This window comes from Prorops nasuta, unplaced genomic scaffold (genome assembly GCF_024137725.1).
Source record: "Prorops nasuta isolate Cenicafe-Biocafe unplaced genomic scaffold, Cenicafe_Pnas_1.2 PNAS00005, whole genome shotgun sequence".
Lineage (NCBI taxonomy): Eukaryota > Metazoa > Arthropoda > Insecta > Hymenoptera > Bethylidae > Prorops > Prorops nasuta.
This window is the reverse complement of record NW_027116802.1, coordinates 4,134,247-4,158,664: the sequence shown is the minus strand read 5'-3', so window position 1 is coordinate 4,158,664 and position 24,418 is coordinate 4,134,247. Positions and strand designations below refer to the sequence as shown.

Below are 24,418 nucleotides of genomic sequence, written 5' to 3'. Positions count from 1 at the left end.
TTTGGCAAGTTTATTAATTAGCGCGTGAAATTGATTAATTAACGTTGGGATTTTATCGGATTTTCCTCGTGTCGAGCAGAGTGTGGGCCGAGCGTGGATTGATTAATAAGTCGTTCGAGTCTCTCGTTCGCGTTTGCATCGGAGGAAAGGAGGCTGCACTTTGCTGCACTGTGTTGCATTGTCGCACTTCGAGCGTTATTCGCGCGCGTATATTAATTTCTATATGTAATTACGTATAGAATTAAAGAGTCGAGTCGTAAGCTGACGTTAAGATGCAAGCGTTATAGATATAAGTAATATGATCGAGGAAGAGATTTTTGGGGTCTCGGAAAGATGGCGATTGTGCGAGGGATGAACAGGGACGCGGTTTTTCCTCGCATAACCTATATATATATATATACAGGGCGCCAGGGCGGATATTCTACCGAACGACAGTCTTGACAACTCGCCGAGAGCGGATTTTCCGACACTAGCTCTCTCTCTCTCTCTCTCTCTCTCTCTGCCACTACCCCTGTCCTCCTCCATCCAGAGATCGCGCCCTCGTAAATTAATCTCGACGGGTCTCGCGTCGAATCTGCAATCTGCACGGATATTCCAAGGCCAACGAACCATTCAAATGTCATCTTCAACGTTTATGACAGACTAAGAAAGGAATAAAATCTCGGCAACTTTGAAAGCGTCACCCAATCTGTGTACTCTTCTCCAAATTTTTATCGGAAATGCCAATTTCTTCGCAATTCCAAGTGAAAACACTTTCGAGTGTGATTAAATAAATGACGCGTCGCGTCGGGTGGCATCCTTTCGAAAGCTGAGTTGATTATTGAGCTTCGGAAGATTGCGAAACGTTAGGGTTAAGGTGAACGGGAATTTCGTATTTATTAGATATATATTACAGTGGCACACATCTCGCGTGTCCTTTTATAAACGGTTTACTGTCGTGCAAACGATACTTAAAAGGACCAAAGTACTATATATACATACCGGTTTTGCTGGTGCATATTCTCCGTTAATTTGTAGTACCTCTCGATTTCCCATACCAATAATCGATAATAACAACATAGATTTATTTCTATGCGCTATCAGAGTTTTTTTGAAGTAAACATTTTTGCTTATTTTTTCAGAGTCGCCACCACCACCATACTGCCTTATCCCCGACAGACTGAAAGCCGAAGGTAAGAACTCGGTTTAAATCTTATTAATTACAATTACTCTAGCGCTATATATTAATTTAAAGCTATAGTATATATATATATATATATATAACGAGACATATATATATTGGTATAGGACGCATGGAAATTTTTTCTTGTGCCGGTAAGAGGCATGTAAGCCGATCTTGTTGTTCTGCAAACGATTCGTATATGGCTCTACGTTTCACGATATCACTGTTTCAATGCTTCGCGTCTTTATCTGTCTTTATTGCAAAGACCAGAGGCGCACCTGCTCAAATCTAAGCTATTATATTACACTTGGAAAGCCATTTGATGAAATTACCATTTTTTCTCTCTTGCTGAAAATCCACATGGACTCGAGAGCTGCTGGTCTATAAAATAATTAGTTGCACCGAAGCGTGCAAAACTCGACTTGTCTAGCCTAGAATTATTATATTGTTGAAAGGAGTGTCTGCGTGGACCGTTGGCCGTACCTCGCGCGATTCCGAAGATTGGCGCAGCTGCGCGAAAAGCGCGGTTCGATGATCGGGACGCGGCGGTCCTCTCTACTTTCTTATTGCGCAATCTGCGATATCTGAAAAGCGTCGATTGGCGAACGACCATTGACGTAGGCATTCCTATACAAAAAATGCTTATAGCTAATGACCGCAAACACGGGTAATATCCTAGTCGTTTGATCGCCCCATCCTCCAATTTGACATTTTCAGCATCCTTAAATGCTGCGCGACGATAATCGTTCTCTTGGTCGAATCAATATAAGGAGAGACCTCGAGAAAATTAATAAACTATTCCAACGTTGAAATCGATCGATCCGGTGGTTATCGATCCTATTGACAATAACATCCGGAAGAGCGAACGCTATATTCACCGCTGTGGTAGCTCGCGCTATATATATATATATATATATATATAGTTATTCCGAATTTACGATCTTTGAGAAAAAAATCTGTCCGAGTGTAGCAAAGGAGAAAATAAAAGCTCGGATTACTACTTGTTGATTCAGCAAGGACTCGCGCGAGCCCCCTCCTTCCTCTTCTCCTTTCTTTCTCCCTCGTTGGTGTCCCTCGCGCTGAATGCCTTCTTGTGTCATACGGAGAGCGAGCGCGCGCCGCACACGCAGACAGACAGAGAGAGAGAGAGAGAGAGAGAGAGTAAAAGTCACTTTTACGCTTTGTTTATTCCTCGAATTTCTCTACTACATTTATCATGTTCCTGGTATCTCGAGTAAATCTGCTCTCGCGCTTTATTTACGCTTCTTGTACGCAAACAGTTATATATCGATGTGTGTATTTTGGCAGGGAGCAAAACAAAGAGGATCGAGTCGCGCAGCGAACGATTAACGTTATTACGTATGCATGATATATAGTGACTATATAGTCGGTGAGTAGCTTTACTGCATCGATCCGCGCGTTCTATGCGAGGCGATTGCGTAAAATTCAACGAATACGCCGAAGGACGTGGCGCGCTCGCGAGTCGAGTCGAGTCGAGTCGAGTCTAGTCTAGTGTGTAATCCCTTTCGAATCAACGTGGACTGATCTCGAGTGTGAACTCGGGCTGCGTTAAACCGTCGGTTGTAGGAGAAAATGCCAATTGCCAGAATTTTCTTTCGGTTCGCGTTATTCTCCAGCGTGTATGATTCTTAAGGTTCGAAGGTGGTACTGCGAGTGACCGAAGATGGTCTGTTTGCTGGTGCTGTTGCTGATGAATGGAAGGACGAGAGGCTGTAAGGTCGTGGGTTCGGGGGGTTATTGTCTCGCTGCCTCACCGGTTGTTTTAGTTCGAAGCACCGGGTCTCGCCGTTCCTCGTCGTCGTGTCACACGAGACTGCACACTCCTATAGTACATCCAACTCTTCAACTTCCTTCTCTTTCCCCTATCTTGCCACTTTTGATCGTCAGTTTCAAACGCAAAGAGACGACGAGAATGTGAAATTACGTTGTTACGAAGGCTCGAGAATATTGGAGAAATCAAATGTATACAATAAAGGGTTAAATATATACACCGTGACTTTTCACGTTTCTCTATTCTCTGCTGTATATGGTAAACTGATGAATGTGGAAGAGAGAGTAGAAGGGAAATTATATCACAGGATCGTACACAGCTGCTGACTTTGATTCCTCGACCAACTCGAAGAACTATGTTTTGCATCTCTCGTATTTTCCCGTTCATTCGTCACTTTTATACTTGAGAAGAAAAAGAAAAGATTGCTTCCGCTCTTTTTTTCTTCTTTCGCAATCTGCACTTTTCAGCCGAATAATGAAGATGGAGAAGATTCGAGTTGTATATGCAAAATAAAATTGCAGGCTAAACGAAGGCTGAGTTATTAGAAGATTCGAGTCGAGTCGAGAGGAGATAAAACTCTGCTCGGACGTTCCTTGTAATGCTCCATAGAAACTATAGGAGGTAGTATATATAGATGTATAAGAATAAGGTCGTGGGCGGCTGTGTCTCGGCCAGTCTCGGGTTAGCTCCAAGAGCATCGGCAGCACCGTGTCCTTGATACCCTAACGCCCTCTTCCTTTTCCTTTCCTTTCAGCTCGTAGCAATCTCCCCCCCCCCCCCCCCTATATAGGCTTGCGCGCGCGCGTGCACTCTCTTCCTCCTTTCTTCCTCTTTCTCCTCTCGATCTCTTTCGCCTTTCGCAAAGGAACGCCTCTAAACGGTTTGGCGGTTCCCTCGCGCGTTCGCTCGCTATGTACAGTCTCGCTCCACTCTTCCCTTTTAGCTCCTTTCGAGCCGTACACGTTTGAGCGGCCGGTCGAGCAAGGCCCGAGAGTCTCTTGCCCCGTTGCCGGTGCCGTTGCCGTTGCAGATGCCGATAGCCGCGGGACGGGAGTCGGGAGTGGCTCTCCCGCATTCCAATCTTTCCACTGCATCACGCAGGACGCTCGCGCCCCGGCGCTAATCCTTCCCCCCTTTTCATCTATATACATATAGACTTTTATCAAATTCCCAATATCAATGTAGCACGTACATTTATTCCTTCGACTGTACACCTATACAGATACATGTTAATTGAAATCTCACCTACATGTATAATATACGTAGTGCAACTGACATTCTTCAACGGAATAACGTATAGAGGCTTCGAAAGCCTTGCGAGGGACGATTATTTTTAAAGAGAGAGAGAGAGAGAAATGCTGCTTCTTCGTCCACGATTCAGGCTGAAGGATTCCGAGAGCGTTCGGTGAACGGCGAGACGAAAGGGTTCGATAAGAGGAAACGATTCTCTCTCGGGTAGTAGAGAGAAAGAGAGGGAGTATACATCCAGCAGGTCTCATTGGAATCCCAAAAGAATGCGACCTATTCTTCCTTGAATATAGTTTTGGCCTCTGATGGTTATGACGTCACTCGTTTCTCCTTTATAGCCTCAAAAAATCCCTATTTGCTTTTCTATAAGAGCAGTTCAATTGCGAACTTTAACTAATTATTTTGAAGATTCGAAGGCAGAAGTATAGCAGCCGTGGCGAGCGTTCGAGGAGTAGAATTTCTATAAACTATACAGTATATATAGCTATAGTATGTTTGGGTGTGGAAAGTTTAGCGAGCGACGGCGAAATTAGCAAAGAATGTAGGCCGAAATTTTCAGTGGTTTTGCCTTGGTATACGCCCATCGAGTCTCTTCTCATACGTGTGTGCACACGTCCATATATATATATATATATACTCTCCAGTCAAAATCAGGCGTCTATATAGAATGATATTTTGTCACTTTCAAACTGTCCCTAGTTGCTGCACGTGGAATTCTTCGAGCAGTCAACAAATATATCCTACGACGACTACGACGGCTACGACCCGAATCAACTCGAAATTTGATTGAAAGATAGCTCGCTAAAAATACGTTCCACTTCTAGCCAAGATTCTTTTGCTTATTCCATTGCGGAGAGGAGAGAGCCCTCTCTCGTAATAACACTTTCCTCTCTGTCTCTATTATGTATATATATATATATATATATATATATATATATGCCAATTGTGTCGTCTATATTTAACGCAATAAGCTATAATCTACATTTATATATATATATATATATATATATATATACGTTATGATGTTAGCTGTATTTCATTACCCGTGCAGCTAATATTATATATTCATGGAAATTTAATGGTACTTACTATGCGCATTTAACGTACGTACGATAATGATATAATTGAACTGGCTAAATACTTTTGAGTCTCCTAAATCATGTCGTAGGTGCTAACGTAAACCATGCTTCGTGTGTACATGGCAGTTTAAATTGCGCGACGTTTCCTTCGAGAGTGGGAATGGGAAAAGGGAAGAAATAAAATAGAAAGAAAGAGAAGAGGAAGAAAAAGTAGAGGTAGAAGTAGAAGCGGAAAAAGAAAAAGGAAAAAGGAAAAAAAGCTACACAAATGTGTCTATGTCATCTTCTCAAGAAGTTGCCGTTTATTTTCAGATTGTACACCGAGTGAAAGGGATCAACGATGGGGCAAAAACATCGCATCCTTGCAACTTTCTGGCTCTCTTACCACCAACGGAGAAGGTAAATACACACCTCCTTATAAAACGTCTCTTTCCTATTAATTATATTTTTATATATACTATATATTTATATATATATAGTATGGAACAGGTTTACAATTTATTGAAAATCTACTCGAAGAATCCTCCGAGCTCCTAACAGATTCTATATATATATATATATATATATTAGGTAGGAAGAAGCGACTATGATTATCGATGGTCATTACGAGGCGACGGACTTGTAAGCAGAATATATAACAAGTTATTTTCTGGCTGTGAAAAATTGCTCGGTTGAGACGCGCGCACGCATGACGGAGAATTGGATCGGGATAGACATTTGCGGAGTGAATGGGAGTTTATATTTGAATGGTGAAGCGAGAAGAAAATAAAGGCGCGTGGGGAATGAGAGTGAGAGTCAGGTGATTTAAAAGGGTTTTAAACGGTTTGTTGGGCTGGAAGGTGAAAAAGGAAAAGCAGAGAGGGGAAATGTTGGCAAGGAAATTTCCTTGACGGGCACGTTCCACGGTTCTCTAGCCAGCCAGCCAACCAACCAGCTAGCGCGCGTGCTTGCAGCTTTTCACGCATGACGCATTGCGAATTTCCGAGGATCGCCAACTTCTCCTTTTCGCCCCCCCCCCCCCCCCCCCCGAAACTCCCGAATTCGTGGAACGCTACGCTTTTTTAGCATAACTTCTCTCTCTAACACGATTCTCAGTCCGTTGCTGCTTTGGAATATTTATATGTCATCACCGATTATCTCTAATCACCAACAGCTGCTATTCTTGTCAACTTATAATCAATGCTTACATAAACCAATAAGATAAAGCTCTCTTAAGATTTTCACCTTTATTATCTGTTGGTATATCCAACGATGCAAAGGCCACTGCTCTTGTGCTGCGTCGCGTATACTATGTGCGCCTACACTAATAATTCATTACGGTATAACTCGTACATAATACGTACGCGACTTATTGAGCTATACCAACACTTTTGCGTTCTTCATACATATTATATGTATGTATAGTAGACGAAAAGTCTTGCGATATTCTTTTGTAGTACAAGTGCAATTTCATCGTTTCTTATTTTCTTGTAATGAAATAAAATATCGTATATTCTTCAAATTCATATCTATATAGTGTTCACTTTGATCAATTCTTATCTATTCAGATGTGATCGATAACAACCTATTCGTGATTCAAGTATCTCGAGGATTGTGGTAGTTTACTGTTGTGTTTACATAGAGTTATCCAACTTTTGACAATAAATATAATAGTTGAAGGAAGGGGGGGGGGGGGTGGGCTAGTAAAAGTAGGTGAGTCCGTGGAGGACTTAAGTAGAAATATTGAAAAACCGAACAGTGTCGTAGGAATGACGAAAGAGAGGAGTGTTCCTTTTTTTCACTTGTACAATAGAGTGGGTGGAAAATTCTCGAAAAATGGAAGAAGCGGTAAAAGTAGAGAAGATGGCGAATAAAAGGGGGACTAAAAGAAATGGGAAAAGTATGAATAGAAGAGTGGAGAAGATGCAGAAGCTGGAGAACGGCGCGATAAGGTGGTGGAATCCTTGAAGAAACGAAGAAAGAGGTAAAAGGATGGAGGAAGAAGGGAGACGGAAATAAATGGAAAGTACGGTATATAGAAGAGTGAGGATGCAGGTTTGAGAATGGCACGATAGGTCGGCTAAGGTGGGTGGCATTCGGCGCGACGGCCGTTGGATGGAAAGGAGTGGGGGGGGGGGACTGGCGCCAGACAGCTGCCGCGTGTCTCGACCTCGCTCAGCCGCGCTCCACCACCGGCCCCCTCCCCCCTCCCGTATACCTTCCCGCCCCGCTCTTCTTTAACCCCTCCTCTCCGCATCCTTTCCATTTCTTCTCCTTCGCTCTCCGTTTTCTGCTTTCCGATTCCTCGACCGAATCGAGCAACGAGCCTTAAATAAAACATCAAACTATCGAGAGGAGCGAGGTCTAGCAGGCCTAGTTTGGCCATCGCAATCGCAATCGTGCTCTTTCGCAGAGATACGGATAGAGAGCCCCGGCGCTGGCTCGTGGCTAATATAGTCTCTCCAGCTATAACCTTCTTACCTATGCTTCGCTCGCTGTTATTCCATCGATTGCTTTCGAGTCGCGGCGTCATCGTCGCGTCGTCGTCATCGCCGCCGCCACGAATCGATCGTAAAACGTCGCGACGAGAAACCGCAATTTTCCTTGGGGCTTTTAATCGTTATTTTTAGGATCGATGAGCTTCTCTCTCTTGTGAATTCAGAGAGTATACATCGTGGTATACACATATATATATATATATATTGTAGAGAGCGCGAGAGAACGCAACAGGTTGTTAGAGAGGTCCTTTGCCTGGCTCGCCAGATCCCTTATCCAACTGCAATAACGGTTGGCCTTGGTCCACCCCCTCCATCCGTTTGCTCCAACGTTCGTACCTTCGTCGGGGTGGGGAGGAGGGGGGACTTTCTTCAATGGGGAAATCATCCGCTTTGCTCTCGGTGCACGAAGAGCGGTCGCTTCTCTCTCTCTCGCGTGCGCGATAACCAAAGCCGAATACATAAACTGCTTTCATTCATTCGGCTGATCCGTTCATTCGTTTTCTCGAAGGCGGCGGCGAATGGCGCTCGTCCCCATGCACACACGCACGCAATCGCGCGGCCAGTTTCACTCGACCTCTTCGCTCTGCTAATCGGGATTAAAATTCCTGCCCGCCAGTGTCCCATACACTCCTCTCTGCAGTATACCAATTGCACCAAATCAGCCATTTTCAACTTTTTATCTCGAGACGTCATCCCCGCGGGATATAAAAAGAGTTTTTTTTTGCTTTCTCTCTCTCTCGTTCTGCATTTACCCTTTGGTTCACCCACGCTCTACTCTCGCCTCCCCCCTCGAAATTTTTCCATTCTCTCGATCGGTGTTATTATATATAGAAGTGTGTGTGTGTGAGTGTAGAGGGCAATGCTGGTATCTAACGATCCCCGTTGTCGGTTGCTCAACTCCGCTGCAGCAAGGTCAATAAGGACGAGGTGTGTGTGTGTCACGGCACAGCAGTTGGGTCAAGCTCGGTATGGAAGCTCTTAAAGGGGACGGATCCGGATCTCTCTTTCGATGCCATTAAACAACCCCGGCCGGAGAACCATTCTTCCATCTCCCTATCCTAGTTATCCTCTTTAATCTTCAACTTCCTTAAACAAATCCTTTTAAAGACGACCGAACGATCTTTCGAGAAATCTTCTCTCCTTATCCTGTACGCTGCAATATCTCATTAGACAATTTTAATCCTTCCTGTTAAACGTAGTACATATATATATATATATATATACTTAAATACCGTACAAAAGCTTCGAAAACAATTGAAATTTCATGATTACAGTTTTTCCCTTCGAATATACGTATACAGTACGCTTAATACATGTTCTCTTTAAGATTCCATCGGATCACTTTAATACGCGAGTGTATCTCGGAAAGTGGTCGTTTTCAGTGAATGTTCCGTGATGCTGGAAGCTCGAAGGAGGATTTGGCACGTTGAAAAAGTTGGCTCCTGATACCCTATCGTGGTAGGTGGAGACAATTACAGTGGGAGAAAAAAGAACAGGAGCGATGGCAACCGAATTGGATCCTCCCGACTCTTTCAGCCGCAATGAAATTACAAGTGGAGTAATTAATCGCGCGCGACTGTTTAGCCATTGGGAGGATCGTTAGGTTACGAGCTATACGCGAGCTCTCTTCTCCTTTGAAAGAAACTTTACGACTTGTTATCCTCCTCCCTATACAGCCTCTCAGTCCTGCCATACAGTTGACACGAGGCAGGCGCATGCATAACATAGTCGCGCGTCTCTCGCTCGTACTTTCGGTTAAATCCTCCGTTGGAGTGTCGAGCGCCGACGTCGAGCGTTGCACGGTCAGAAACGCAGCCGGTGCCGGCACCGTGTGCGGCGTTAGCATTGCTCGAGAAATCCGTCGGGTCGACGGCCTCGATCTCTCGATCGTGCGAAAATAGATTGAGAATTTCTACTGGTTCATTCTCTACTAGCGCACGACGCTCTCCTCTACCTCCGAGATTTCCTTTGATTTACGCAAAAATCATATTTTTCCCCCACTCTTTGCTTCATTCTCTCGTATATATGTCGAATCTATTTGGAACAGCTTGGAAGAAATTTCTAATAGCTTGACTATATTCCGTATTTTAACCTTCAAATTAACTTGTTTGTTTTTCACTCTCAAGTATCTTTCTCTCTCTCCCTCTCTCTCTCTCTCTCTCTCGAGTTATCCCACACTATAGCAGATGGTTGAGAATAGGTTTCTTATTACCAAAACAGTCTAATCATTGGTTATATGTTTGTAAACAAACATTGTCAAGGATCGGTGCACGAGGTTAACAACGAACTATTTTTTGCGTTTGGATAACGTTGATCCTTTCTCTTTTCTTTGGGAAAGTTGCTGGCTTAGGGTAATACATATAACTATACGGATGAGGATTTTGTCGAGGAAGGATTTATCGATATCTGTGGCGAATGTGTTTGTTTTGCTCGGAGGTCCCGCGCGCGCGGCACACACACTCCCGCCCGATTGGTGGTGGCGCTGGTCCCGAGGCGATGAGGCACAGCACACGACGGCACGGCCAGCAACCCAGCCATGTGTTCGAAACTCTCGTTACGTCGCGTCACGTCGCGATAATAAAAACGCTTGAAAGCTGCTTTCACACAGAGACTAAGTAGCGACGCGCCATATTTTCACCTACAGCGCGTATAAATATAAATACTTGCGAGCTTCGAAATAAGCAGCACGCTGATTCCCAAAACTCCTGCCACGCCCACGTCTCTCACACAGCCTGCATTTACAAGTTATTCATTAATTGTTGGCGAGAGATCTCATTAAAAGGCATAAATAGTTTGACTGCAAATTAATTTTTTTAGTCGAAGGAACGAGGCAAGCATAAAGAAAGTGTGAATTACAGATATAACAAGGTATCTCCGTATCGACCACTGGTTTTACAAGCTGCGAACACCAAAGAGATCCGGAGCATTGTTCTCCAAACTCAATTGGACAAGCCCATCTGCTCGAGTGTAATGCTTATAATATAGTATATGGCGAAATATCATGAAACCATCTCTAATGTTCCAAATGAAAGAATAAAGATTTTCATTTGTTGTCGATGTTGCAAATTAAGACTGAAAATTGTTTCTATAAATAGATCAATCGGCCGGGAGAAACCAATGGTAAATTTTGTTTTCGCACACATGAACGCGTGCTCGTAAAATTGGAAAATTAAATGGTAGGGGTAAAATTAACTTGGTTTTTTAAATGCTACGAGATAAACGTTTACGTATACATGGAAACGAGTGGGTGTAGAGCAACGTATTTGGCTTTCCGTAGCTTTAGAAGTATCCTAACGTCGTTGTATTTGTTCTGTCGAACGGACGGAAAGACACATACATATCCACCTATGGTATGCATACGTTGATTTATCCATGTATGAGAAAGCCAGTATAAATATAAGAACTATTCCATACTTCTTGCTCTTTCCCAAGTACTTACGCAAAAACAACCTGAACCTTACACATTTTTCTCTTACCAAAAACATAATTGATACTCGATAAATTTCAATGAATGTTTTTTATTCTACAAAGACGTTTTAATAATGCACACAACTTTCACAGTACGAATGTTCGGCATTTTAGAGTTTATTTATATAGATTTATTAAAAAATAATAAATGTACTCGATACACTTGTGCATGTGTATATATATATATATATATATATATATATATATATATATATAACACGAGTTTTATACGTATAGAACATATGCAAGAGAGGGATCGAAGATATTATTTATGCAAGTGAGCAGTGTGGGAGTTGCGAGATGCTGACAAGCAAACTAAGTAAAGTGTCTGTGGAAATGGTTGGTGAGCAGACGCAAATACACGCAACGTGCGTGCCACGCAAATGGGTGATGGCTGACCGACTGGCAGTCCGGAGGAAAGGGCTTCGCACGAATCGCAGCTCGCCCGGTTCGCCCGGCGTTCCCATGCAGAGAGACCCGGGCTAACTCGACCGAATGCTCCTCGCCTCGCTCATTTTGCCACGTGCAATCTACCCCTCTGCAATGCGAGGAAACACCTATAGGGCTCTTCATCCCGCACCGCGTCACAACTGAGAAATTTCGTCTACTCTCTCTCTCTCTCTCTCTCTCTCTCTAATCCATTATCGTCATACGTCCAGCTGAAAATTGCTGAAAATCAAGGACACCCGAGATCCGCCTTTTCGCATATTCCAACGCGCTCCTTTTTGCCTGCACGCCAGCCAGTTTCAACGCTATTCGCGTATGCACACGCTTCCTAGCTCGAAAAATGTTAGCTTCATCTCATACGCGCATGTATATCTATATCGTACTGGCTTACACATCACTATATATAGCTAGCTGCCACGACACACGCTGCCACATTTTACTTGGAACGCGATCATCCAATTATTATTATTTTTCATAAAGTTTTTTTGCAAGTTCATGTTTGTTTCTTTGAAATTAATTTAACATTTTTTGTGTACTATATATATATGTACAGAGTGATGTTCTTCGAGGATATATTGAGAGGGACAATTAAATGTTGAATGGGGAGAGGTCAGATTTTGAGTACCAATGGATATTGCAGGAAGAAGGGAGAAGGGATGAATTTCATTGGCTATGCAGACTCATAGCGTGTGATGGCACGTAACGCGTACACTGTGTGGCTACTGTGCATGGAAAGAAAATATGAAGGTCGTAAGAGGCAGGAATTCCGACGGTGCAATGACATCCAGCTCGATGAGAATCAATTGCTTTGTTTTCAGCATCTCCCAGCCTTTCCTCGGTGCGCTACATTTACTTTAGCCACGAAAATTCTGCCCTCTACGTCCAAAATTGTTGTCGTCTCTTCTTCGAAAAAAAAAAACCCAACATTGCTCGATTTTACTTGCCTAATTAATGAGGATAATTAATCGAGAATCCCAGGCATACAAATATAAATAAATATATTCTATTGTACAAAACTGTATTTTGCTTAAGTGCCTTTGAAAGCTATTAACATTGAATAAATAATCATAAGAAAATGTTGACGAAGTCTGTATTTCTTTACGAGTAAATTTTGGAGGGATCTAATGGGTGGACTCAATTTCAATTGGAGATCCGAGGTTAGGCAATATCATAGCTTGATAAATAATAAAAAGGAATGCTGTGCGATGAAAAGTGCGAAAATGATTATTGAGATTTGAAAAGGGTGACCCTGAGTGCGATGATGAAATGCAAGGAGGATGGTCACACCCAAGTGATACGCGTTGGATATCCTGGCGCCGCAAAGGCGTTCGTGCTTAGTCTACCATTCTTTGCGGCTTTTTTTCGCTCCATTTCCTCCTCAATAATGTATATATATATATATATATATATATATATACTTGTATACGCGCGCATTGTGATAAGTAAATTCAGAGAGGCTCGCAAGCAACTATTCTCCTAGTGTAGCTTCTCTACCGCACTATACCATGGCTAAATCATACAACATTTCAGAGTTAAACCTTCGTGTCATATTATCGTATAATCTAAAACATGTTAATGGAATTTGAGTCTCGAGAATCCATCCACTCGACGTATCTAACCTGTATCTTAGACATTGATGCGATGGCTGTGAAAATTCAACAAATATCGAGTACAAATTGAGTTCTATAAATGACCAGTGTGTCGTTTGTGTGTGTATATATATATATAGACGCATGCGAGAAGAGATTGTTAATGGAAGGAGGGGGGGGGGGGATGTTATGTAAGCTTTGAAATCGAGGTGAAAATTGGTAAATAATCGCAGACAAGCGATTATCCGAATGTAGATTAGTTTGCTTTGACAGGTTGAATAAGTGGAGGGGGGGGGGGGGGGGGGGGGGATTCGATCTGGACGAGGCGACTGAGCGACGCGGCGATCGTCCGGCGCCGCCGATTGCTACGAGCGCCTGTGCCATGTGAACGCGACCAATACAGGAAGGGCGGATCATTTTACGAGTTTCTCGCTGCATCCGCGAGCATCTTTCGGACAATTTGTCAAAGCTGCCAGTAGAATTCTTCCGAAAGGACGAAACCATTGCACTCTTCTATTCTCGTTCCCTGAAAATAACTTTGGCCCGCGTAATTTGCCAGAAAATAATAGCCACGGTCTTATATATACATTAGATGATTTCTATGAAGCAGGAAACTGCTCGAATTGGAAGGATTTTCGACTCTACGGCGGTGTCAGTCCTCTTTCGACTTTGTTGCTCGTTAAAGTATCCATCTCCAGGATGAAGTCGGAGCAGGGTGGGCCTTTGATTTTCTTGGAAGAAGGGAGAATTTTTGTTGAGAGACGATGTTGCTCTTGCACAGTGGACTCTGTGTGGTATTAGGATTATTGGTTTGGGTGAGTTTGGAAATTAAGGAAGGATTGCAGCGTGGGTTCCGCGTGGCGCTCGACGCACCTCTCGACGTGTGCATATCTATAGCACATACTCGAGTACTGTATATACAGCTAGAGGCATTTAGTTTCTATATATATGTGTGTGTATATACTTGCGATTGCGTATGCGCAGCAACGAGCCGATACCTGCGTATGCAGTTTGCAGTCTGCAGCATTCGGTATGCGACACGAAACGGAGCACGCACGAGGCATACACTTGCTCTCTACTCTTACACCTATTGTGTATACGTCTATGTAGAAATGTCGTGGAAAGGCCGTTCGAAGGACAGGGGCCGGAGGCGCCCGCGCGCGCGTCCCTGGCGTCCAGTCGCGTCGTCGGTCGTCGCGTCGTCGCGTCTCTCCACCGGTCTACATATATATATAGTCAATAATCGACGACACGACTAGCCTTATATGTTTACAACCACCACTACCTTATTTTCTATTCGTTTCTCGCTGTATCTTACCTCCATCGGCCAATCAATATCGATAATGATTCCTTCTCTAGGACAATAGTTGTCCTCTTTGAAAATGTTACACCCGCGTGCTACTTTTTCGCAATTGCTTCGAATACCCTGAAAACTATCGCTTGGCTCGTTCATTTTTCTAGACACCTCGACGCATCCGCTATAAAAATCCCCACCTTACATTCGACAACTTTAATCTAACAAAAGTCTTTCTTATTTTTCTATACCGAAACAATCGAACGAATGATATATAGTATACAGAAGGTTTGACGTATATAGGGATGAGATTTATAGAGAAGATCAATCGTAGCGGAAATGCTTTGGAAATTTCAACGCATTTTGCCAATTGGGTGAAATCTAGGCTGACAGAGCTTAGTGTACCAGGGTTAGATAAGGTTTGTATAACCTTCGGGTGGCCGTGCCCATCGGTTGCATGGTAAAGGCCTTTGTTCGTTGGCTGAGAGAGAGAGAGAATGAGCAGCATAGTCTGCACATTGTAGACGCGCTCGCGCGCGTGGATGATTTTTCAATGTAAAAATAAAAGAGAAATAGGCGGTGTAGAGAGTGAGAGTCTGTCAGAGGAGATAACGCAATGGCATGCAGCGAATCAAAAGTGATAGCATCGACAAAACGTCCTTCGCTTCATTGCTCTCAATTTATGAGAGCTTTTTAGCTTTATTCGACATTCCTCTCTCCTCTCATGACTTTCCTCTTTAAACCATAGCTATATAGGCGTCTTTTTAAACATCGTGCTCCCCTATACGTATAACTTCTACGCCGCGCGTATACTACTTAAATTTACGACTCGTCGCAATTCACTAAATTCTGCGAATTCACGCTAGGCTTTTTCTTCGATTGAAATTGATTTTGTCGTCCAAGCGTTTTGCCGGGCCAGCCAGGAGCCGCAACACTCGGTCTCTTTCGGTCCAGTAATTTGATTGGAGGAAAGGAAGCGACGAGGAATTTCTTAGAATCGCTATATATATATATCATCGTGACTGTGTAGTATTATTGTCGAGATGAGAAAAATAAGCTGTATAATTGCAGTGTGAAAAGGAAAGAAGGAGATAATAATAATAGGACTGATCGGGTTACTGGAGCCGCTGGAGCCACTGGAGGAGCTACGGACTCGGTCTCGGACGCGCGACTCGCGTGTCTGGTCGCTCGGTGCGCGCTATATACGCACTCTACGCAGGCTTTCTTTTTCACTCTCGTATTAGTCTCATGGCGCATCCGTGTTTACAGCGTAGTTACATGCTGGTGCGTGCGCGTACAAAACACCTTCGCCTATCTCTATAACCGAGCCAGACCAGACGCAGCACTCGGCAGAGTGCTGCCATGCACCATTGGTCCCTCGCGCCAGGAGGAAGGCCAACCAGGAGTCATGTGACATTTTCAATATTAAATGCTTTCGCCATTCTACCATCGGCTATATCCAGTGCCTCGATCAAGAAAAAACAAGAGAATTTTTAGTAGCTGCGCCAAGAGAATACCCCTCGACCAGAGTAAAAATAACTTTTGCCCAGTTACGGTAAAAATCGATGCTTCTTCCACGCGAGATAATAATAATGGGCGACCAGTCAATTTTTCTTATTCATTTTCTCACTCCGAGCATCTACAAATTAAAACGTCTCCACTTGTGTTGTACACTGCAAATAACACGTCTATGAATACGAGGACGCTTTATTGCCAGCGGGTCTCGTAATTCCAATTTCTTTATCGCAGTCTTCTCGGAGAAGCCAGAAAGAGAGAGAATTGTGTTTTATTACAGGTACTACTCATTTCCCGAATAGCAACGATTGGGACAGATTTTTTCCAAAGGTCTCCCACAGTAGTATAATTCTCTACCCCCCCCCCCCCCTCCCAAACTCTCTCTATACATATGTGTATATCTTCCCATACAATTTAATTCTCCTAATTTATAGATCATCCTTCGTTATACCGATCGAACAACAACTCTCTAATATATACTATACTTTTGCTCCACTGAGTTTACCGAGAAAATCACTATAACATTAATCTTACCTTTAACAGAAAATAGACATATACACGCTTCTTGGAATTGATTCGACATTTGTTCCACAAAATCTCACATTTGCTCTCGACACGTAGAAAGACGGAAATACGAGTTTGTCCCAAATGGAATATGTCTTTATCACGAAGAAACAAAGTCGTTTCTCGAATAAGGGGAGTGGCGAGTGACTTATATATATATATATATATATATATATATATATATATATATATAGGTAAACTACACGTGTGTATTATACGATGAGAAAGATCGATTTGGATTTTGTCTTGCTGCGGGTAGAAGCGAGATTAGGACGAAATTTATTTGGATTATCAGAGACATTAGACATTAGCTACATTGTCCGAGTAGAATGGAAGAGTGAAAAGGAGGTTAAAGGACGATGATAGCGACGATAGCGATGATAGCGACGAAAACGACGATGAGCGACGCGACAAGCGTCCTTGCTCTAACCAGTCGCGCTACAACCGATGACGTAATCGTCGCGATACCCCGCAATCTTGGCGCCGCGGTAAACTCGTAATATCTATTTTTATCTGGTGGAACTGGTGGAAGCACAGAGCCCCACCCCCCACCCCACCTCTATTATATGCGTATACCCATGCTTGCCTGCCTGCGGAGTGCGGGCCTGCCTCACACTCGCTGCTTCCTTTCTTCTTCTTCTTCTTCTACTTCTACTTCGTCGTCGTCGTCGTCGTCGTCGTCGTCTTCGGTTAGACTCGGCTCCATTCGGATCGCAGCTCGGCCAACTACTTAGTTCTCGAGATACAACATAGAACGCGCAGATTTTTACATTGGAAACAGTGGCAGAACCGCGCCAGAGCCAGAGGCAGTCGTTGGACATGTGGAAGAACGCGCGACTCTATACATGGACTCTACCTCGACAAACACTCGTTAGTTTCGTCTCTTTCCCTCTCCTCTCGTATTCTCTCATTTTTCGAAATATTTACTCGTATAGCTTCGTTCAAAAAAGCTCCAGTTTGACGCTTACCGTATACTATATATAGAGGATACATACATATTATCTAAGACAACACTCGTGTTTTGCAATATACATGTAACAGTGGTATTATGGATCTATCATTACATAAAACTATATGCATAAAATTGTTACGAGCAGCGAGCTCTCTTATCACTCTCGAGAGAAAAAGAAGCTAGAAATAGCAGAAACGCGCAGATTTTTAGGCGAATCAGTCTTTCATCGTCATTGGACAATGTCATCTAACTGGTTTGTCCCCCACCCCTCCCCCTTTTTTTTCACCGTCACCCGAGAGTCCTAAGACACAGCTTCTCGACGCGAGCAAACTTTTAGCTTTTTCTCTTCTCCGCGAAGCTCTTTTGTGCCTGGTTTGTCCAACCAACGGCCAACACTCGTTCCAACAGTCGACTCTATCTCCATCCGCATTCCTTGCATATCAATCGAATCTCGACAAGTTTAATCGCGAATTGCCGCAAATTCAACCATCTTGCGCTTAATGAAAACACTCTATTAGTTATATCTAAACTAGTCGCTGGTTAGCGTGACTATCCGAATCTGACTTTACGTATACACACATACATACGTGTATATCAGTCCAACGTTAATTGCTTCTAACAACTATATTACTTTCAAACAGCTTTGTTTTCCTAAACTGCTCGGCCGATGAGCAAGGTTGGGCTTAGCCGAGTGTTCGAAAGTTGGGAAAATATAAACAAGAGAAAACACTTATATAGCCGCTTGTATATATAAGAGTTGGACTTTCTCGAGGTAATTTAGGTGTCGCGCGAAGGTGAAAAATATGGGAAGAGCATCGATCGGTGCAGGATAGTCCAAGCGTGTCGAGTCTATTCCCTCGTGTCGGTGTCCATTTGTCAGGAACGATGAGGCCCGAGAGAACCGGGAGAGCGCAGGGGCTTAGGAAGTTGGCGCGCGAGTGCGCAACGTGGTGTCGTGTGGTGCGCTGCCCGCAGCTTCTCGTTACTATATCTATATAGCTATCCTTCTCCCCTTTACTTCCCTGCCCAGTGCCCATGCACGTTGCACGCGGCCCTCGATCGCATCATCTTGTCTGAGGATCTGGCGCCACTATTGTTGTCCACACTCCGCACAGTCGTGCCAAACCGAAGCGCGCGTAGCGTGGGACTTTTCTATAAAGCAGCCGACAGTCCATTTACCAAAGAAACCTTCGCGAGAGTCCGTCGCTCACAAAAGATCAAATCACCCCCGAGCCCATCGACCCAACATTCTTTCCCCTAACCTCTTCAAACTTTGCCATTGTCTTCTTTTTCACAAACTAATTGGAAAATTTCTCCGTGCGATTGATAAATCAGCTCGTCCAGAGATAACCTTATATCGTCGCGGACAATGAAATAATTTTCCTGATATTTATCCATATATCGATTTGAATAATTGCTGCAATAAGTATACAATAAACGCAATGATACTTTAGTTTTGATATCTTATTCGCAGGCTCTATATAGTATAATCACATCGAATGTATAGTGGTTTGATGGAAAAGTTAATAGAGTCATCGAAGATTGATCGGTTGGGAAATTTTAATGATTGGTTGGTTTGTTTTACAGGCGAGAGTGGACAGAAGGAATGGTGCACTTTGGCGTATTGGGAGTTGGGCGGCCGAGTGGGACGTTTGTATCCAGTGGAGCCGTCGACGGTCAACGTTTTCGATTCTCTTCACGACGGCGACGGTCTTTGCCTGGCGAGTCTGGCCGAGAACCGTGTGGCACCACCCGCCGTTGAAAGAACCCGCAGCAAAATAGGCCTCGGTAAGGATACGTCCCCCTCCCCTAACTCGTTGACGCTCGCTCATTCGAGAGAAACATTTCCACGAACCTTCGTTCATCCGTATATTTAAACCACTCGGCGGTCATATTCGACCATGGCCGCGGCCACAAAGAGAGATGTACGAGGGCCACGCGAGATACCTCCTTCGATCGTCACAGAATGAAAAATGTCGTACAGATTTCCCTTTGGTATATTTATATAAATGAAAGAGAAAAAAGCTTTGAATCTCGAGACGCGGAGTATGGCAGGAAACAATTGAAATGCGAATAACACGCGTTTGCTCGCCGTAGGTTTGATGCTGAGCCAGGAGTCGGACGGGGTGTGGGCGTACAACAGATCGGACAGTCCAATCTTTGTGAATTCACCGACCCTGGATGATCCAGAGTCGCGAACGGTGCTAGTTTATCGGGTACCGCCAGGTTGCTGCTTGAACATCTTCGATCGTGCCAAGATTCTGCAGTCGCCGTCTTACGGAAGCGTGAGAGCGAGCAGCACGGCGCCCGGATTTGCAGCTTCCGGTCCCGTCGATGTTAATTCCGTCCGTATCAGCTTCGCCAAAGGCTGGGGACCCAAGTACTCCCGGCAGGAAGTCACTTCTTGCCCGTGCTGGCTCGAGGTCCTCCTGGCACCATGCAGGTACGATTTTCAAAAATTCCCAATAACTTTATTGTATTTCGACCCACTCGACCCTGTATACTTTCACCAGTTTACGGAAATTCTAACCTTTTTGTTTGTTCAGGTGATCGCCGAGCCGTTTGCTGCGAGGACTCGTTGCAATCCTGATCCACGCATCCTAGCTTCTTTCGTCTCGGCACTCGACCAATGGAAGCGGGGTATTTCTGCTGTTGGAAACTACGGAAACCGGCACTGCGTCTTGTGCCATTATCTTCGGTTTTCGTCTACGCACCTCGACTCGCCCCTTCCTGTTCCTCACTTTCCCACAACTCGAGATCGGTTGGCCAATGAACATGGAAGCCTCGAGGAAATTGCGAATCTACCTTGTCGCTCAGGGGGACTCGGCACTCGATGACCACTTTGCACGAAGAAGCAAATTATTTTAATCAAGAGCCACTTTTGATGCTCCAATGCGATCACCTTCGAATAGTAACGCGCAGCGCATCGATTTATCGATTTCAGCGTTTTATTTAAATCTACAGTATTTATGGCAATTTATGATGAGAAGAAGAGGAATACGCGAATGTTTGTAACGCGATTCCGACCCTCGACCATCGAGCCCGCCCAATCTCCCTCACTCGCAAATACACATTCTCCATTTGGAAGTTTAGTATGTGTAGAACTCGTGGACTCGGACTTCCGATAGGTCTAGTCAATGGTGTATAAGAAAGCGCAAGCTCGAAGAGCGCTGAGCAAATGAGAGAGAAGAGGAGCTATCGTAAAATTAGCGCCAATGGGATTTCTACGTGCTACTTATCCTTGCGAGATGCTTTTCAATGTACATATAATGAAAAATGAGGGGCAGAGAGAGAGAGAGAGAGAGAGAGAGAGAGAGAGAGAGAGAAAGAGAGAGCAATCATAAGAAGCAAATGGCAATGATCGATTTGAGCTTGCAAGGATAGTTTCCAAGTCTCACGCGATTTATTTTACATGATATATTCCTCCCACACCGTGAACCTTTCGGTGCTGTTGTAAATAAGATGTGTTTACTCGAACCGTGCCTTCCTACTTTAATCTGGTAAAGCATTGTAAAATCTAGTAAGAGAATGATAAAGAGAGGGAAAGGGAGTGAGAGGGAGAGGGGGGGGGGGGGAGGGGACGAAGGGAGGGATGGAGATTGAGAATAAGAGGAGAAAAGGGAGCAGCCGAGCCAAACTCGTGTCATTTGTTGTCCAATGCTTACGTACTGCAGTAATGTAATATGTGTACTGTGATAAAACGGTTCTCTTCCGTTCATTGGACGGTATACCGTTTTTAACCGAGCGTAGGGTCGAGAAAAGATAGAGGTGATTTTTTCTTCATTCGATTATACGCGGATAAAGTAACGATTGGAAATGTTGATGAAGGATTTCAAAGTGTGAGCCGACAATTTTTGTCCCATTGTATATTAACCGAGCCTTTCCGAGACGGATAAAACTTTACCACCTGTGTACTACATTGCTACAGGGATGAAGGAGCTATCTGCGCACGGAATTCAATTGGACCGCGGGAGGGCTCAGCCGTGAAATGTTACACTTTTATTGACTTTGATAGAAGCTTCGCATTTTATTCGGGTGGTTCTAATTAAAGGCAATTGTACGAGATGCGTACAGTGTATGTGTGAGTAAATCTAGAACGCGACTGTAGCATTATATATTTGTCCGTTTTATACGTAATGGCCATATACATAGAGACACGCATACATATTATATAGGCATAAGTGTACACTACACAAATGACTGATCCAACTGTAGTTTCTTCCGAATCGTTAGCTATTTTCGTAAAATCGCTTTTGTCGACGTAAAAATGATGAATGCCACATCATGCTATTGAGTCTCTCGGATCTAGCTCTGTTTGTGCGATCAACGAAATCTGACGAAACTTGAGATATCGCGAAGCGTATGGAGAGATGCGAAGTAAATGGTAAATGTATATGTGCATATGTATATATTTATACATTTGTGTTTAAGTTTTAAATTGTAAATGCGCGCGAATGCGTGATTGACTTAAAGATCCAACGTAGAGTTTAAGAGCGAATATGAGAGTTTGTATGAATGTGATGACGTGTGTTTCATGGGTAGCTAATTTGTACTACATGGAAATTTAATAAATATATATAGTTGGCGGAATAAAATATTAATTAACTGTCAATTGCCCTTTCGAACTTTGGATTTGTCCGAATGGAAATCTTATAACGATAGCACGGAAACTTTGGACACACAAAAAGTAGAAGAAAAAAGAAAGAAAAACAATCGCGACTGTTATACCATTAATATTAGAATAACATTATTTATTATCAACGAGTAGTGTACCATTGTTATATCTATAAAAAGAAAATGATGTGTCTAGAGAAGTAAGAGATGCCTTCGAGATTCTAGAGAATAGAATCGTCATGAAAAATGAAGATAGCGAGATGGTAGATCCCTGAAATTTTCTAATAGATTTTAAGATTGTATTGTTATTGTATGTTAAAGACAGTTTTAACTAAACAAGGACCAGTTTTTAATTGTATGCAATAAGCTTGTTGGGAAAAAATGGGCCTCGACCTTTTATAGAGAGAAACAATAAAAATCTCCTATTTTTCTTTTTTCTTCCTTTTTCGTTAAAAAGATGAGCTAGTCAGTTTGTCGAGAGGAGCACGAAATCAGCATAAATGTAAAATAGTTATCGCGTTTCAGGACTTGGAGAGGAGAAGGGGGGGGGGGGGAGGGAGTGTTGTTAATCGATCGTGTGCCATTTGAAACGGTGTATGTATTATTTATGATGTGAGCACTGTCACGTAATCTTTTTAAGATTTAATTGACGATAAAAGTGAGGGATATAGCAGACTCCAACCATTGATCAGGGCATTCTTCCAACTAATAGGATTAGCCGAGTAAACTGCTTCGCTCATTTCTCCTCCTCGCGTTATCCTCGTCTTGTCTTTTCTACGTGCAGCCGGTGCCTTATAGTGCGAAAATGTAATTCACCTATATATACTTTCGTTCTTTCTTCCTTCACATTTTTTTCTTACAGCTCGATATAATCCGTTAAACGACCGTCGAAACACATGCGAAGAATCCCTTTTTACGCGGAAGCGTAACTCTGGTCCACTTTTTTCCAAAAATCACGGTTGAAGCAACAAAATTTTTCTCAAGACGCGTGAAACGATTCTCTTGCTAATAACAATAAAATTTGTATTGTAACGTGTGTACACCTATATGTAGGCAGTGCTAATTACGTATGGCATAAAAATCGTGCTCCTTAAGAATATTCATTGAGTTTGCTAATGTGGACCACACTGTGCAACGATCGTCGATTCTCCCGAGCAACATGACGTGCCATTATTAATATTAATATCGAGAATAATAAATTTAACTTTGTGGCGACCATTAAGACGTTCGGTAGTATCACTTTAACCAGAAAAAGAAAACTCCGTGTCTGCGGTGTCTGGCGACTTGGCTTTCATCTACAACAGACATATATGCAATACGAAAGCTCTGCAACCTGTTGCATGCGATTGTTCCTCCTCGTTTATCCAATTTGTAAATATTTATATAATTTCGATTTTCCAACAAGTGCGCATATTGAGGAGAATAAACGAGGATCAGCAATTCTTTCAACAGAAAAATATACGTCTGTGACACTTAGTGCCTTTATAGTCATTCACTGTTACAGTTAAGTCGATATTATATAACTATTGTTAATAGTATATAATAATAACACGCAACTTTGTCATCTCAAACTCAAAGCTAAATTAATATTACAATATACCTATATGCGTTTAAGCCGATGACATTTTTCGTCCTTGAGTATATTACTTTTAATATACGCGAAATATATATATATATATAAAAAGAAGAAATTCCGATGCTCTTTGCCTCGATCAAGATTTTTCCCACTGTTTTTCCAAAACGACTTTATTATACCTCATTCCAGTAAGAAGCTAGTATGATTCTAATACAAGTCAGGAAATTCATCTATTAAATTAAACAGCTGAACTCTCCATTATGGAAAACCAATGAAAATGATAATCGTTTATGTTTATAGTGATATATAAAATCGGAAAATTTCCATTAAAAAAAAATTGAAATAATCCAAAAGTTACAATATCGTAATCAGTGACATTAAACCTATCGAAATGTTTCATTTGCATGTATGAGAGACTCTTATAATGATTATATTATTATATAATCTTGCTAAACAGAAAGATGTATCTCTCTACTTTATTTATAATTTATACAGCTTCATTTTAAATTAATATTGTTCTATAAAGCATAGTTAGAACAATATATAAATATATGTAAGGCAATCGTCACTGGGGGAGGCCTGCCAGAAGGTTAATTATTAACGACACAGATGCAATGAAATGAGTTAAAAAAATTATTATT

At 42.8% G+C, this 24,418-nt stretch overlaps 1 protein-coding gene across 1 annotated transcript in view; it reads left to right on the top strand.

Annotated features, from left to right (window-relative positions):
- Dad (Daughters against dpp) overlaps positions 1-21,294 on the top strand; it is a 29,012-nt gene extending 7,718 nt beyond the window's left edge. Inside the window, exons 3-7 of the mRNA XM_066727354.1 lie at positions 1,122-1,172; positions 5,594-5,680; positions 19,175-19,375; positions 19,685-20,030; positions 20,134-21,294. Coding sequence (XP_066583451.1) covers positions 1,122-1,172; positions 5,594-5,680; positions 19,175-19,375; positions 19,685-20,030; positions 20,134-20,137 — 689 coding nt within the window. The 3' untranslated portion in view covers positions 20,138-21,294. The remainder of the gene's footprint in view (positions 1-1,121; positions 1,173-5,593; positions 5,681-19,174; positions 19,376-19,684; positions 20,031-20,133) is intronic.
- The last annotated feature ends 3,124 nt before the right edge of the window (positions 21,295-24,418 follow it).